Raw genomic sequence first — 17,300 nt, forward strand, 5'->3', positions numbered from 1 at the left:
TTGGATTTTCATAGCCTTTTATTGAATGATAGCCAATTTCACTTTAAAGACAAATGAAAATTTAACCCATTACATTTTTGCTTTCTGATGCATGATCCAAATGAACAAGTTTTTCCAGGCAGTCTTGGAATGAATTACTTCATCAAAAGAAAGGATGCAATCTCATCTGGCTTCTGGATGTCTTAAGGGGATCTGCTTAATGTCACAAAACTGCAAGACCATTAGTTGCAAGTCTTGCCTTAACGAGTTTCACTCTGGTTGAGTTTATTCTCATAAAGTATTGACTAAATAAAACAATCATATTCAGCTTTATAATTTCTCTCATACAATTTACTGTTCTTTTCCCCATGAAGCTTCGCTCTCTATCTCCATCATAGAACTTTAAAAACAAAATCCAGAGTAAAGGCAATTATGCTTTCAAATCTGTATTATAAAGTTACATATGCAGAAGTCGCTCAAGCAGAAAACATATTTGAGTCTCCTTGCTCACTGAATTAATGCACTTACTTAAATGCCCGTTAACTAATACTTAGAGAGCTTTTGAAGAACCTCAGAACACTGCTACTGAAATACAATGAAAAGCATACAAAACATAGAAAGAGGAAATTATAGGTAGAAATCCTGGGAATTTAGAACATAATACAAATAGTTACTTCCCTGAAAATATAGTGCAATCTTTTTAGTACAATACATTGATCATAGCAGGTGTTCAATTATTATTGCAGTGAAAAAGTTTTTATAACACATCCCAAAGTCCTATTAAGCTAATAATGCTTAATTTTTATGGGACTAAAACGTGTGGTTAAAATGCAACGCATGAACTATTTACAGTGTTACAGTGTTTAAAAAAGAAAAAAGCGTGATCAAGTCGAAAGCCGTTTCTATACTTACATTATGTGTATATTACACCACTGCACTCTGAATGGCTTATTTGGTAGACCCATACAGCTACGGCCTATACAATAATTTACAAAGATAAGTTTCTTCTTGCTTAGATAACTACTTGAAAATATAATCACATCAGCTATAAATAGTTCTTTACAAATTACTGTAAAACATATTGAATGTATCTGAATAGCCTAAATGCTTCCCAAAATAGGTTTACCATATGAATTAGTTCAAATAGCAAAGAGAAAGGTTTGTGCTTCTTAAATTGCATTTAATAGCACTGAAAGGCATACCCAAAAAAAAGCAAAATTGCCAAATGCTTCAAGTAAGAGATTGTAGAATCAGTTTTATGTCATCGCTGGAAAAACCATTTAAACTGAAAGTTCTCACAATCCTCTCAAGAAGGACACACATCCTCACATAAAATGTACCCATGGAGAGTCACCTTAGATTTACAATGCAGCAAAAACCCACAGGAGAGATGCTCGATCAAAACTTTGGTTCCTATGCAGGCTGCTCTGGCCAGGCACAGATTTTCAGAAAATATTGACAAGAGCAGCACAGCGGTGACATTTACAACGAGGCTATAAAGAGGTTTTGTTCCAAATTGAAAACCAGTCCCTATTTAGACAACTTCTCGAACAGAAGATATTTTTAAAATGCTTGGAAAGCTTATTATAAGTGTTTTCTCATATTTAACTGAGGCCTACCAGAAAGATGTTTTCTTGGAAAAAATAAACCTCTCTTAAATATACCCAATTGGACCTGGAATGGCACTGATGGGGTTGTTCCTCCCAACAATGCAGCTCCTGCCACATCCATACTTGCCCAGACCATGCGACTTTTTTCTCCATCCTTCCATAAGTTTGCCATGGGGTGAATTTAAATATGTCAAAGACAAAGTTTCATTTCCAAAATGAGGAAAAACTCTCACCTACAATAACTTTTCCTAAATGCATCATTTGCAATGGTAAAGAATTTGGCCATTATTTAAAACATCTTACTTCTGGAGACCTACACTAAGCAAGTTTGAGTTTTATATTGGCATTAACACTAGCATCTTTTATATCTGGTTGCATTTTAGACAATGTAAAGTAATACAAACTGTTAGAATAAATTCAGAAAAAAAATCTATTTCTAACTTTTTAACCTCTAATTCAAAACACTGAAGCTTTGTTTAAATACATAAAGTAGATTGTATCCATAGCATTTAAGATGTAAACTACAGTTATGTTAATATAAACAATTAAAAAAACTAATTGCATTACTTTTTTTTTCTCAAAACTCTTCCTAGCATTCCGATGGCTGCGAGAACGCTGCACCTCCCTCCAATGGTAGACTATGAAAGGCACATGTTTAAGAGGTTAGGACTGCGCTAGTTCAAGCTCTATGTGGATGCGCTCGAAAGAAAGAAAGAAAGAAAGAAAGAAAGAAAGAAAGAAAGAAAGAAAGAAAGAAAGAAAGAAAGAAAGAAAGAAAGAAAGAAAAAACAAAACCCTAAGAAAAATGTGCAAATCGGAAGCATTCAAAAATTCCTCTTTTAGGATGGGAGATCTAAACTAGCGCGGGGGTTCTCCCTTTAAAAGGGAGTTTGGACGTGGGGCATCATTTGCGAGGTGGCCGAAGAGGAAGCCGAGGAGCTGGGGAGCTTGGCAGAATTGGTCATTTTCATTTCTTCCAGCCTCTTCACATATTCATCCCGTAACGCCAAAAGCTCCATGTAACGCTGCTCCACTGGGTTTGGCTGCTGGAGAGACACACACAAAAGGGCCACTCTTTATTTTGACCATACTGCAAAATGACACTTGATTAACTGAATTTGCCTTGAGATCGATACATTTCAACAAAGATGATCAAATAGCAAAATTCCATTTCTCAATCTGTTTGTCCCCATTCACTTCAAATTCTGAAGATACCCATTATGAGTTCAGCCAGCAGACAACAGCACACTGATGTATGTCCATATGTTTTCCTTTTAATTTTTCTAGTAATTAAACACGACTCAATCCCATGCTGTTCAGCTTGCTACTATCTGCTGGATTGTTTTGTCTTTTTCTTGAACTAATCAGGTCCAAACCATGCCCACCCAAAAAAATTGTGTCCAAAGCAGTCAAAGGACAGTGTGAGAATCACTGGCAAACTAAAGGCAAGGGGCAGGGCAGAGGTGAAGGCAGGGGGTGAGGGATAAAGAACATCAAGAGGTGTGAGGTGAGGGGTGAGGGGCGAGAGGCTAGTCCATCATAGCGCTGACGCTCCTAATATGATAAAATGGCTATTTTTGATTCTATTGGGAATATTCTGCTTCTAGTTAATGAGAAAACTGAAAAAGTGTACTGGGGCTCTACCAAAAACACCACCAGTCTATTTGGGAATTCTGTCCGGGTTTTTTGATTTTCAATTGTTTTAGGGGGTTAAAGAAAAGCCGAGGCACTAAAGAGCTACTGATCATGTTACAGTGGTTCCCAGACTCCAGTACTTTGAGATCCACCGCCATGGAGCATCTATTTAGATGTTTTCCTCCATCTAAATATCGTGACCTTTGGCCACACACCATGCACCCTTTAGGTGCTCCATCCTTGTCTGTTTATCAGCTAGATCACAGCTTGCTGACTACTTGGCTTCCCGACTAATCCCTAAGTGCAGTGCAAAACTGCGTTACAATTAAATTTTAAGGTCTTTTGATCTCAACAAATCCTATGAAAAAAGCCCAGGCACGAGCTCCTGGATGTAAAGCTATGAGGATGCGCCCCATTGTGGTAAATCATCCAGATGATTGACTTCTTTTATTCCTCTGTTGTCTTCCAAATGAAGAACATGGCTATCCATCCAAGCTCAATTACATCAAGTCTTCAATTACTCTGAGCTTATGTGGCTATAAAGGAAATAGATTCTACTTGTCCTTTTCAAGATGGGTTTTCAAATGCAATTCTTCATTGATTATTTCTCCCTTTATCTGGTCACAAATGAGTTGATTTTAATTCCTCTGATTTTCAAGGAGACCTTCTTATTGCCCAAATGAAAAGGCAGCCGACAATCTCTTCAGAAAGCACTGACCTATTACTTCTAATTGCTGGTGGCAAAAAAGGTCAAAATAAACAGAGGGAAGCCAGATTTTATGAGACAAGTGCAGTGTTGTAGCTATGGGGTATTATTAAGGAAAACATTTTCCGTAATTGCAGTTAAATTAAAAAATCCGGTAACACTGGAAAAGTATTTCCTTCTTTATTTGCTATTGGAAACACAAACTCTTGCTAAGTAAATTCTCTCCATGTGCTTCTGAAATCACAGATTCAGCCAGCCAATGTTCTTGGACCCGGGAATCTCATGCTTCCCAAAAGAATACACATCACTAAGCAGCAGGAGCCTTTTTCATGCAAGCATCAGAGACCTTAAAGCACAAGTGCCAGCTTGAAACTGGCAACATACCGATGAGAGAAAACAGGACCCTGACTGGCATCTTACCAGCTGCCTGAATGGGAGAAACAATATAGGAGACAGCACACAGAAAAGGGAATCTGCTGGTGCCCAAAAACTCCTGTCTCAATAAAAGCATGTTTCTTCCCAAAGGCTGGATTGTAAAGGTTGGGCTGTTGGAGACAGCATGTTCCTAAATCTCCCCACCAAAACTTCAGGGAAAAAATTAAGCAGAAGAATACCAAGTACTTGTAATGCTCAGACCAAATAGCTAAGTGAAGGGATACCAGGCTGTTTAGTAAATGGTAGGTTCCATGGGCTCAAAATGAGATGCAGGGCTTTTCACTAAACAAACACACACACACACACACACACACACACACACACACACACACACACACACACACACACACACACACACACACACACACAGCTTTTAATTATGGTCGGTAAGTGGCCAAAGAAGCCTTGCGGTTCAATAACCAGTCAGTTATCCTTCTGGAGTGAAGGACCCTGATAAAAAGAAATAATTCTCATGTTGATATAGCAAGACCTGAATGGGGAAAGGGACTATTTCATTTTCTCATTTTGGCCTCTAAGGTACAGCAATGTAGTATTGTCTAAGTGACAGCTGTCAATTTTATGATGCTAAAGGAAGTTACTGTACAAACACAATTCAGCAACTTCCAAACTTCTGTCGATGGTAGGAAGTTCATAAAATATCATAGTGTCTAGGTTGGCTTTTAAATGTATTGAAGCTACTAATCTAAATAAACTCCAACAAAGGAGAACTCACTTCCAAGTACCTCTTTTGGGCTTGGGAGTTTTGGTCATGAGATTCAAAAACATTCCCAGCAGCATGATCTAAGATGGAAAAGAATTACTGATCTAAAACGTCACTGCCTTGGTAATAATTTCACTTCACTTACCTGTTGCCTCATCCTGGTGTTCCATCTGATATAATAATTCACCCAGAGCTCCAAATGGCGCATGCTGGCAACTGGGTATAAAGCTCGGTTCAATTCCTTAGTATAAAAAGGGTTTCTGTACTTTCCTTTATCACTGTTTATCATTGACCATAAAGATAGAGTTTTCATCGTGACTTTCTGTAGAAAGAAGAAAACCAGAAAGCCTGGGTGAGAACAGAGACATCCCAACAGGTGAGCAGCATCTCAGGCTGCGCTTGTTTCTAGAGGGGTGATCCATCTGGACCTCTCTTAATTGCAAGGAAGATAGCAAAGCTCACAGAAACACAATTAGAGGCAGGAGTTGGCACGGCCAAGCCGATGAGAGTCAGGGTTGGAAGTCGGGAGGACTCGGTGCTTATTAACTGTGTGACCCTGGCCAAGTCATTTAACCTGTTTTGCCTCTGTTTTCTCATCTGTAAAAGGGGGATAATAACAGTACCTATCTCCCAGTGTTGTCATTGCTGTCGTGAGGATCAGAATATCTGTAAAGCACAAAGCACAGTACCTGGTCCACAGTAAGCACCATATTACAAATGTTACTTAGTTTCTTGCGATGGGTAAGTTTCTTAATCTCTCTAAATCTCAGTTTCTTCTTCTATAAAATGGGGATGAAAACAACACTGACTTCAAAGGGTAGTCGTGAGGATCAACCCAATTTGCACATGTTAAATACTTGACAAACCTTAGAGCACTCTACAATTACGAGCTATTATTATTATTATTATTAGTCACTGAGTGCAACTCCCTCATTTGCTACATGAGGAAACAAGTCCCTAAGGGTGAGATGACTTATGCAGGATGAACTTCCAGTTCTTCAAACTCTGAGCCCAACACTCTCTCCAATGGTCCGGGCTCCATGGGAAGCCCATCACCATTGTTGGTAAGAATCCTTTTTGGGGAGCTTAAGAAAGACGCTCAGTGGCCTGGCGACCGAGAAGAAATGTTTCTGGACTAACCAAAAATGTGGGTCACATATAGATCGGTCCTTTTCTTCGAAGTGATCAGACAGCTATTATTTCCTAACTTAAAAGTGTTCAAAGCAGGTAATTCATTTTTGTTTTTGTAAAGCCAATGAAGTTTTCATCTTCTGTGTAAAAAGGGAAGGCATTTTTTAACTGCCGGATGGTTTATCCACACAGAACTAACATCCAAGGATCTGGAAATGCCATCCACATAACTGAATGTTCATTTTAAAAATCTAGAAGTCTGTTATCTTATAAAACAAGTTTCCAAATTGATTATTTCTATCAAATACTAGTTATTTTTTGTTGTTTGTTTGTTTTTTACTGAGCTGTTGGGGTCAAGTGACTTGCCCAGGGTGTCTGGGGCCAGATTTGAACTCAGGTCCTCCTGACTTCAGGGCTGGTGCTCTTTCCACTGCGCCACCTAGCTGCCCCCAAATACTAGTTATGAGAGAAAGAAAAGAAAGCTTAAGAAATAAACGTAGTATAGAAAAAAATACATAAACAATAAATAAAAATACAAAATATAAAATTACTTCTTGGGCAGCTACAAAAGACATATATTCTATTCCTGCAGCCAATAAATATTTATTAGGTGCCTACTATGTGCCAGGAATTGCAAGAAGTGCTGGGGATACAAAGAAAGGCAAAAAAAGACAGTGTTTCCAACGAGTCAACATGCAAACGGCTTTGTACAAAGAAGCGATAGACAGGATAGATAGGAAAAAGACAGGGGAGGCACTGGGATTAAGGGGAATTGGGCAAGGTTTCCTGTCTGAGGTCGGCTTGTAGCTAGGCCGTGAAGGAAGGCTGGAGGCAAAGATGAAGAGAGGAAACATTCCAGACACCAGGGCTGAAAAGAGAGGGGTCTTGTGGGAGGAGCGGCAAGGAGACCAGTGTCACGGAGTGCTATTAGAAGCTGTCGGTGGGTGGAGGTGTAGGAAGACCAAAAGGGGGGGGCAGGTTGTGTTTGAAGGGTTTTAAATGCCAAATAGTGGATTTTCTTTTTGAGCCCTTAAGTGACAGGGAGCTCACTAGAGTTTATTAAGTGGGAGGTGGGTTTCGAGGTTAGATCTGCCCTTTTGGAAGCTCACTGACAGAAGAGTAAAGGATGGGCTAGAGTGGGGGAAAGCTTGCTTGTGGCAGGAAGGCCATTGTTCCACATGTGAGGCACAGAGTGGCAAAGGGGCCAGATGTGACAGATGTTAGAAAGGTAGAAATGAGAGAATTTGGCAACAGAAATGCATTTGGGAGATGAGAGAGCATGAGGAGAAGAATGACACAGAGACTATAAGTCTGGGTGACTGGGAGGATGGTGGTATTCTCTCTGGTAATAGGGAAGTTGTGGGGAGGGAAAACTAAAGGAGAGACAATGAAGTCAATTTTGGACATAATAAATTGAAGATGTCTCTTTTTAAAGATTCACCTATTTTGTACCGATTTTTCCTCTCCAGGTTTCATGCCTGACTCTGAACCTTTTCTTCCATACCCCAGAAGTCACCCTGGAGTTCACCCCACCCTTGGACTTCTCACACGATCCATACATTACGCCCCTGTGGTCCATTCCTCTGATTGGATGGTTCCTCCCAAAAACTTTATTTTAAGGAAAATGCCCATGCCAGTCATGCATTCGTTCCTCTTCAGGACTCTGCCAGGGATCTTTTCTCCCTCCTTCCACTCCTCATTCTCCCTACCCTCCTTTAAGCTTTCATCATGTGCTTTCTTCTCTCATTAGAATACAAGCTTCTGGAAGGCAGGCAGGGACTATTTTTCTTTCTGCTCGCCCTTGTATCTCCAGTGCTCAGCACAGTGCCTGGCACAGAGAACACACTTAATAAATACTGTGGACTTAAGCTGACTTGCCAGAGCTTGCACTTCACTACCACGATAGGCCTTAAGGCTATGTTCTTTGTGGGCATTAGCTTGAATGTGAGTGGCAAAATGGCATTAAATACAAAAAGCAGCCAAAAGAATCTTCAGCTTCCTTCAAATCATTCACTGTCATGGCAGACTTCACATAAACCAGAGAGTTTGTATTAGAAGATGAAGAAATGTTTGTCATATGGAACTGGACTTTACCCACCTCTTTTTCTCGAGCATATTCACTGTTGAATAAGAAGGTACCAAATCGACAACTGTACAGATTATCCAGAATGGTAACCAAGAATTGTTCATTGAATTCAAAAGCTGTAGGAAACTGGTAGAACATACACAGAGAACAGATCAAAAAATAAGGTAACTTTAAAAATGATCAATTATAAAATGAGCATTTCTATTTTTGTGGTTGTTTTCTTTACCATGGGTGCTTTTATTTGAACTACTCTTAAGCCAGTCTACAGGTAAAGCTCCTCTCGACTCCCAAGTACTGGCACTAATCTCAAAACTTTCAGGGAAACTTCATTCACATCTATGTTGGGGGTGGGAAGGCAATGTAGGGGGTTGTTCATTGTGGCTCTGACAATTAAAAAAAAAACAAGTACTGAGGTGGGAGATACAAAAAGTTTTAGGGTTTTTTTTAAAGGATTACATAATTTGCAAGTAAAGCAATACTGGTGTTTTTCCTCATCTGGGTAACAAGCATTTATTTTGAAGAGAAGATGCAAGAAAATCACTAGGTTTGGTGAGCCCCCTAAGGACAGAGACTGGGTTACTTGTTTTTTTCTTTGTATATTGTTTAGTGCTGCGCCTGGCGTGTAGGAAACACTTGACCAGAGTCTGAGCACAGTACTATCGCCACATGCAAATGCTGTGCATGCTGAAAGGCCTTCCATCCAGAGCAAGGCTGACTTTAGACATCTCGTACCCCCTAGAGGCACATATGTCACATACTGGAAGCTGGTCTGTATCCTGATTGCTTTGGGAATGCTTCTTTTCCCCTCCCTCTTTCACTCTGTGTCCTAAAAAATTGCTTCAACTGTTATCAGACCATAAAGACAACAGCAGGACCGTAATTAGCCAAAAAGGGCAACTCCAAACATTACCTCTTCCAATCCTTGCCATGTACCTATCAAATACTTTTGGCTTCTGTCATGTCTTTTACTGGGATAGATTTGTTCAAAATGGCAGAATATCAAGCCCTGGTCTCCCAAAAGATGCACTGCTATTTATTTCCTCCATCCACCCTAGAGGGGCAGACACAGTACCTGACGATGAGATATTTGTCCTACAAACCTTCCTTCTACATTCCATGAAAATCACTGGGTAATTTCAAGTAGATGACTGACAGTTCTAAGAAGTCTATCCCTGTTATAATCTACCCTGCAGATCTAAACCATTTTTATCATGGTCCGTCAGTTCCCCTGTCTGGGATACTCTACTCCCTCCTCTTTTTGACCTACTGAGATCCCATTCATCGTTCAACAACACTGCTCCAGTCCCATCCTTCCCCCCTCCCCCACTAAGAAACTTGCTGAAACTTGTCTAATTCAAACTGACCTTTCTCTTCTCTAAATTCCAGAGCATTTCCAGAGTACCCCACATAATCTTGCATTTTATGACACGTTTTCTTATGCTCTCTACTTTATGTATTTGAGTAATGATACTTTTACATGATACAATGATACATCTATATAATGAAACATTCTTCAACTTGATATGTGCAGTACCTGTTTAGACATTTGCCATACACAATCCATGAATTGCAGAAAAATGGGAGAGCGGTCAGTGTCAGCGTAATTTTTCTCCCCATGACCTATTCTCTGAAATGAGACAAGGAAAGGTATTTGAATAGAATTTCTTTTTTTTTTTTTTTTTTAATCTTAAAAGCCTTTATTATACCTACTCACATAATGCCCTAACTGATGCCCTGACTTGTTGGTTCCCGAGTGAACACCTGGTCAGAAGACCCACGTGTTCACTACCAAAATCCTTACCTCTTTTGGCTACCCATCTTGGCTTGGCCACCCAGGCTAGGGAGCCAGGGTGAAGAGCGCCAGGTTAAAGAGAGCGCCTGCTGCCTGCAGTGGGCTTACATAGGGCCTGTGAGGTCACATACACAGCCAATCAGCAAGAGAGTCACCCATTACGAAGCTATCTCAATATGGCCAGGATTCCACCCAAGGGCAGTCCTAATATCCACAGAAATTACTTATTTGAATAGAATTTCAAGGAAGCAGGTTGGCACCCTGATTTGCCTTCCTTAGTTTAAGCAGCACCTGAGTTATGAATCAGAGATACAGCACACAAATACTTTGGCACTTCCAGGATTTCTATTTCACTGTTATTGCTACTCCCTTTGCCGATATGGCTCCCAAAGCCCCCCCCCCCCCCATCACTTAGAATTCAAGAGTTGTTGTGACCAAAAGCATCATCCTCCTGCCACCAGCCTGGTCTGCAGCACATCCCAGTGCCAGTATGGTCATTCTTCTACACCATGACAAAAGATCGGAGGATGGCTATGGAGGCTTACAAATCGGTATATGACATAGAAAAAGGCAAGCGGTCCAGGCTTTTGAAATGCTAGAAATTCAGTGTGTGCACTCCACTATATAAGAATTTCAAACCTGGATATTCTGCAGTACCATAAAAGTATTTTGTGTGTTGTTATTACAAGAACATCTATTATTTTTACCTGAATCTAAGTGGGCTACATTTAGGTAAAGGACACTTGTGAATAAAAAGGAACAAGTTATTTAACAGAAATGTTTTAGGAATACAAAAAACCGAAAAGAGTTCAGATGATTTTCACAGTTACCAAGGTACCAATGCTTAGGTGGTATAACTTTGAACCAGATGGTCAGCATGGTCAGTGAAAAGAGTATCCAATAAGGAATCACAAGGTTAGAGTTTAAATCCTGTCTCTAGTATGACTTTTTTTCCATCTAGAAAATAAGGGACTTGGATCAGATAGTAGAATTAGATATATAATTCTATGATCATGGACAAAGGAATGTCCCTCTGCCCTTAAAAACAAAAACCAAACATATTTCTTCACCACTTTCTTTCCAATTAAGTTTTGGTCTCTTATGGGATACAGATGAAGCATCAAAAAAAAAATATATATGTAAAAGATGATTAAAAAATTAGCATGAGCCTAACTAATAATAGGCACTTAATAAATTAAGTTTGGTGAATTAAACTAACTACAAAGTTTCATAATTTGGAAACTACAGAAAGCAGCTCTTTTCCTTTAATGTGCTTTCAAAAGATTTCCAACACTAAAAAAACTTTTTAAAATGGCAAAACATGGTTTTAGAAACACTTTTTAGTAATCCAAGGAGCTGTGCATTTTCAAAAGATGTAAAATTTTAATACTTCACAGACAAAGAAAATGCATGCTTCAAACAGCTAATTTTTCCATCATAGACATCTGTAACATTTAAACTCTAATACAACAACAAAATTACCGATGCAAATTTGTGTCCAAAGCTTATCCACTCTTTTTGTATCAATACTTCAAATCCTATAATGGTCCGGTAGTAGCTGTCTAACATTAACATGGCTAGAGATGTGAGTTGTGCGGTTCTATCCCATCCATCACTGCAATGCACCAATACTGAGCTTCTCCCAGAGGCCACTTTATCTGCAACTTGAATAGCTCCTGTTAAGACAAACTGTTAAGCAAAAAACAAAACAAAACAAAACACTTTAAAAAAATGCTGATAATTAAGATGAAGAAAAATATTTCTGTGATTAAAATTTATTTTTAAATATCAGCAAAACCTCTATTTAAAAAAAATTATTTCTGGAACAGAGAAATTTCTAAGCATGGAAGATTTGGACATCTAGAATCAGCTGGTTTTCTCCAATCTAAATTCACTCAAGAAGTGGAAAAATTCCTACTGAATTTGCTTACATGGATGTATTTATGAACATGAAGGAGATTATGTGAAGGAATAGTGAACAAAAAATTGAGGAAAATGACTCCAGAGAATTTGGAGTAAAGTGGCCTCCAAGTCCAATCACACTGGATTCCATGTTCTTGGAACTAGAAAGACAAAGAAGAGAAGGGAAGCAGGCCGGATCCACTGACATTTTTCTAGAGGGAGGACAGCAAAATTTGCAGAGAACATCTCTGCTCAAGAAGAGATGATTTAACAAGCAAGTTGAATAGCTAAGAGGCTGCAAAAGAAAGGAAAAAATGATGGGCAAAAAGGGTGACCAAGAAAATACCACCAAGTGCCAATTTCTCATCTCTCGAAAACCTCTGTCAATAGTCTGAAGAGGAAATAGGCAGGCCTTTCACAAAGGATTTTCCACAATAAGCTGGCACACAAGTGGCAAGAATATAAGATTCCATTGAGTTTATTGTTCATTGAGCTTAAAAAAACTCCTCTGACTCATCAGAATAAAATGCAGCCCTAAAGGCTCTCCTCCCAAAGGTAGTCACCAGTGGCAGGGGAGATGTAGGCCCAGAGATCACACAGAAAAGGATTCCCTCCCTATAGGGTTCTCCTCATGTTATATACAGATAACACCATACTAATCACAAGGAACTCCAGAACCAAAACATGATAAAGGCCTCACCTCAGTGACTAGAAAAGACTGGGCTATCTACAATGGAACCAAGTGGTAAAAAATGCCCATTGCCCTAGTGGTACCACGCAGCTGGCCAGACAAGTCTTGAGTCAGTCCATTCAAATGTTTGTGTTATCATTACAACTGATCAGTTCTATAGTCTATAGGAAAAGAACTCTCAAAATTCTAATGGTCATGTGACAAGCCCAGTATTTTTCCTTTGACTGTAGTACCTCAATAAAACCACATTAATCTAGGACCAGTCAAGGAAAAAGTCAAGTGTAAAATCAAACTGTTGTTAATGAGGTTTTATCATTCTTACCACTTAGTCTTAAAACCTTAGTTTTCCTTTCCTTCTCTCCCTACCTCCAATCAATCACTAAATCCCATTAGAGCCTTCCTTCTTGGAAATCCCCCCCCCCCTTTCTTATCAAATATCATGATCCTAAGCTAAAGAGAATGTTTTTAAAGAAACAATATAAGCATAATACACCAGAGAATGTATAATAAGCTTATCGGTGCCCTAAAAGCACGATGAAGCTCATTAGAATGCGTGTGGGAGAGTCTCAATTAAAGAAACACCTGAATCCAGATTCATCAGGGCTACTTCCTTTATTTAAACCATGTCTCTCACTTCCAGAAAGTATCGATCAGGCAGCCAATTTCCAGGATTAACATGTACTGCCAATTCAGTGCCATACTAGGCTGTATTCAATAAATGAACAGCGGTAACAAATTCGAATGTCCATTACTCCAAATATAAACATTTCACAAATTAGTTGACAATAACATAAATTTAAAAGTCCCTGACTTTAATTTTCAAAGTGGACTTACTTTGACATGTTCTAGCCAATGAGTTGACTCCAAACTTGATAGCCAATGAGATTCTTCTACATTAGGATAAACGATATCCTTCAGTTTTCTTAAGGATTCTCTCATGACATGAATATTGTGAATATCCAGGAAGAAAATTTCTGCATTGTGATAGACATCATCACTTTCATATCCTCCCCCTGTTGCCTAAGAAAGAAAAAATATACAATGTTTTCAAAGTGCTTTATAATCACACATCTTTTACAATTGAATTGAAGTAAATGGGGCAGGCCTTGAAAGGTCTACCTTCTACACAATTTATACACAGGTAAAAAATTAAAGTGAATTACTCATGGAAAGAGAATACACTCTGTGACAAGGAGGGAGAAATAAATATGCCTGATTTTATATTCCAAATGATTTTTTAAACAATGTAACTAAAGTCTTCTTTTTGGTCAGCATTAAATACTTAGGAGAGGAGAGGAAAGCTGGTTTATTACTATGGCTTCTCATTTTAAAATCTGTTCCACTTAGTATTGGATCATCCTGCCATTGTGAAAAGGAACAATGATTTATGTGTAAAAACCATAGTGTCCATCTGTTTAAAGAAAACAGTGGTCTGCGTTTCGGCACATCCTAGGGAAAAGGCTTGAAAACTTTGAAGGAACAGTCATCTCCACCAAAGGCTAGTAAAGATGGAAAGTATACACTAACTCAAGGTGACTATTAAAGGGTGAGCAAGAAGGCATTAGTAAGGCTGTTTGCCAAGAAAACATGATTGAAAAAGGACAGTCACATTACAGATGTCACATAAAAGTTCTCTTTCCTGTCTATTTCTAACTCTTGGAGGGAAATGATGCAGTGGCCATAAGGAGGGGGAGAGGGGAAAGGAGAGACAAGAAGGAGGAAGGAGACTAAGTCAGGCATCAAACATCCAGAATATCGACTGGATTGAATGAACCTCAAAGAAGGAGACGGATGATGATGATGGTAGAAGGAAGGCAATGGGGAGCGTGGAGTCTTCTGACTCCCCACTACAACCAATGGGTCTGAGATATGGGTGAAAGCACAACCACTTTCGAAAGGATGGCCAGGTATGGTCACCTTTTCCTCAACAAGTGGAAGCTGGATCTTAGTGAGTGCTAGAAGATGGAGGGAATGAGAAAGGAAATGGTTTCAGATGAAAAGAAGTTTATTAATTATGGAGAAGGCATTCTAGAGAGCAGAGTGGAAGGGGAAGGTAGATTTGAAATGGAGCATTTGAGGGTGGTCGAGTTTGAGAACATGAGAGTGAAGCATGTGGTGATGATGTGGACAGATGGAGATATTGCCAATCAATACAACATGCTAAGCACCGGGAATAGAAATCTGGAGAAAAAAGGCAATTCTTGCCCTTAAGGAGCTTATAACATGACAGAGGAAGATGAGGAACCTGAAGACCAAGGGGTCAGGGAAAGTCTGCATTGGAGGCATTGTAGCCAAAGTCAGGAGTCCTGGAGTGCTGCAGCCAAGTGAGTGATGAGATGTCGGGCCCTTCAGGTCATGAGTGTATCAAATTCATCTAGGTGGCGAGTGCCAGGGTCATGACTTGAACCCAAATTTGTAAATAGTCACTACCAACTTTACTATTTCAGCATTCATGGAGAGTGATATAGTTTTACTAAGTACAGATGCAGACAGAATTGAATTTGGATAGAGATAAGACTGACTTGTTCCACAAATTCAAATATGGCTTTCAAAGTTTACAACTACCTTTCGAATACCTTGATATTTTAAAAAGATTTCCATGGAAATAAAGTATAATTTTATATATGCCACTAACTCTGTTAACTAATCCTGGCGGAAAGGAACAGAAAGTCTATATTGTAGAACTGGGGCCAATCCAACAAGTCCACATTTGGCTTCGAAGGGCATTATGGGTTTTTCTTCCAGCAGTAGGTATCTCCTTTTAAATTGCATTGGATTTGTACTAATCCTAATATTATCTGAATTCATGATAGCACAGACAGGCAGCCAGAAACATGCTGAGGAGCTTACCTGGGATCAGATCTTTCATGATTAATGGGTAAGGAGGCAACACTTACAGAAGCACTGAAAGCTTTACAGAGTCTTGTTTCATTCCAGACACTATCACGGGATCATAGACTGTGGAGTTCAGCTAGTGCAACTCCTTCATTGCCAGATGAGGGAACTGAGGCCCAGCAAGGTTAAATAACTTGCCTAAGATCTCACAGATAAGCAGTAGAACCAGAGGTCAAACCTCTCCCTCCAAAGCCAATGCTCAGGAGTCTACCTGGCAAGGTGGTTGCCCTCTGCATTATAAACAAATAGAGATACACTTTAGGTATCCCTAGGCAAAAGGAGAGTAGTAAGAAATGATAGCTGACAGCTCTATAGATATCAGAAGGAGGGAGGCCTCCCTCCGCCCATGACAAGAACTATCAAAGGTAGACAGGGAGCTAAAAAACCAACCACTCCCATTCAACCTGGAGCCATTTAGTGTAGGGGGCAAATAGCCTTTCACATCTCAATGGGTCCCAAGGGTGCCCAATGCAAGCAATAATGGATATTCTTCCTTAGCTATCAAGATAATGTTCAATTTGTTTTCAGGAACCTCCACATAAGGGGGTAGAAAAGTGTTCCATCTTATAAGGTTTGTATCAAAAACATTTAAAATAAAAAAGACTAACACTTAAAAGGGTAAGCTTCAGTCATGTGGAAAATCCTTTTATATGACACATATCTTCAAACAGGCCAGAGAACTGAGATACTACTACTACATACACACAGAGAATGGAGGTATATAAGATTAGGATTTATAATAATTTTATCTTTTGATAGCTTTGAGTAAAGCTTTATACCCTGTCACAGCAGTAGTGTGTTCAAATGTCCTGAAGTACAAAGCTAGGCTATTCTAGCTGCCTTAGAATGTACTGACTGCTATTTAAATGGCTAGACTACAATATAACATATCACACAAAACTAATTTTACCAAAATCCATTCTGTGGTCCAAACTATCCCCTTAAACAAACAAAAATGTTTTTATTTCAGTTTAGTATTGACTTTCACTTTTACCCTTTGACCCTCCCCATTTTCTCTGCTGTAAATCGAGGGAGCTGGACTTAATGATCCTTACCACCACAGCCTCAGTTTCCTCATCTAAAAAATGAGAAGATTGGACTGCGGCCTTGGTTCCTTTCAGTTGTAGATGGAGTATTCTATGATTACTATGATTTTTTTTCCAGTTCTGACTAATGCAGTCTCTGAGCTTTATTAATTTTAATTAATAAAAAATAACACTCACCTATAAAATACTTTCTATTTAAGAAAAACCAAACCAATTCCAATCAGGTCATTAACTAATATGCTTACCTTGTTGGCTACTGCATTCACACTGGGTCTTGCATCAAAGATCGCAAGTTTGGAAATCTGTCCATTAGCCTCCCTGATAATATCAAGATACTTTTCATCATCTTTATTCCTTTTACCACCCATGCCAACAAGAGGCTGACTGCAGCGCATGATGACATTCTTATTTTCTGGATGAATCCAGGACAGCACCTAGGAAAAGTTCAGACACTGTCAGCCACTGAGAAGCACGCCAATAAAATGTATACCACTGTGAAGGAAAGCATATCAATCCGCCAAAAACTATTATTATTTACATTCAATTTTATGGTTCTTTCCTCCCTCCATAGCACTCCAAGAACACTTCTGAAAATATCACATAGTATGATTAGGTTGAATTACATTGATTAAAAATAGATTTCATCACTTAAAAAGACATTTTTATTGTAC

General features: G+C 39.1%; 1 protein-coding gene across 2 annotated transcripts in view; it reads right to left on the bottom strand.

The window, feature by feature from the left end:
• MTM1 (myotubularin 1) overlaps positions 1 to 17,300 on the bottom strand; it is a 95,415-nt gene continuing 78,115 nt past the window's right edge. For both annotated transcript variants that reach the window (XM_074278509.1, XM_074278511.1), the window contains exons 9-15: positions 16,875 to 17,063; positions 13,523 to 13,708; positions 11,578 to 11,784; positions 9,838 to 9,930; positions 8,316 to 8,429; positions 5,232 to 5,408; positions 1 to 2,635 (exon numbers count right to left, since the gene is read on the bottom strand). In XM_074278509.1, the coding sequence (XP_074134610.1) occupies positions 2,468 to 2,635; positions 5,232 to 5,408; positions 8,316 to 8,429; positions 9,838 to 9,930; positions 11,578 to 11,784; positions 13,523 to 13,708; positions 16,875 to 17,063 (1,134 nt within the window). In that variant the 3' untranslated portion in view covers positions 1 to 2,467. The remainder of the gene's footprint in view (positions 2,636 to 5,231; positions 5,409 to 8,315; positions 8,430 to 9,837; positions 9,931 to 11,577; positions 11,785 to 13,522; positions 13,709 to 16,874; positions 17,064 to 17,300) is intronic.

The sequence above is a fragment of the Sminthopsis crassicaudata genome, chromosome X, assembly GCF_048593235.1.
Source record: "Sminthopsis crassicaudata isolate SCR6 chromosome X, ASM4859323v1, whole genome shotgun sequence".
Taxonomy (NCBI): Eukaryota; Metazoa; Chordata; class Mammalia; order Dasyuromorphia; family Dasyuridae; genus Sminthopsis; species Sminthopsis crassicaudata.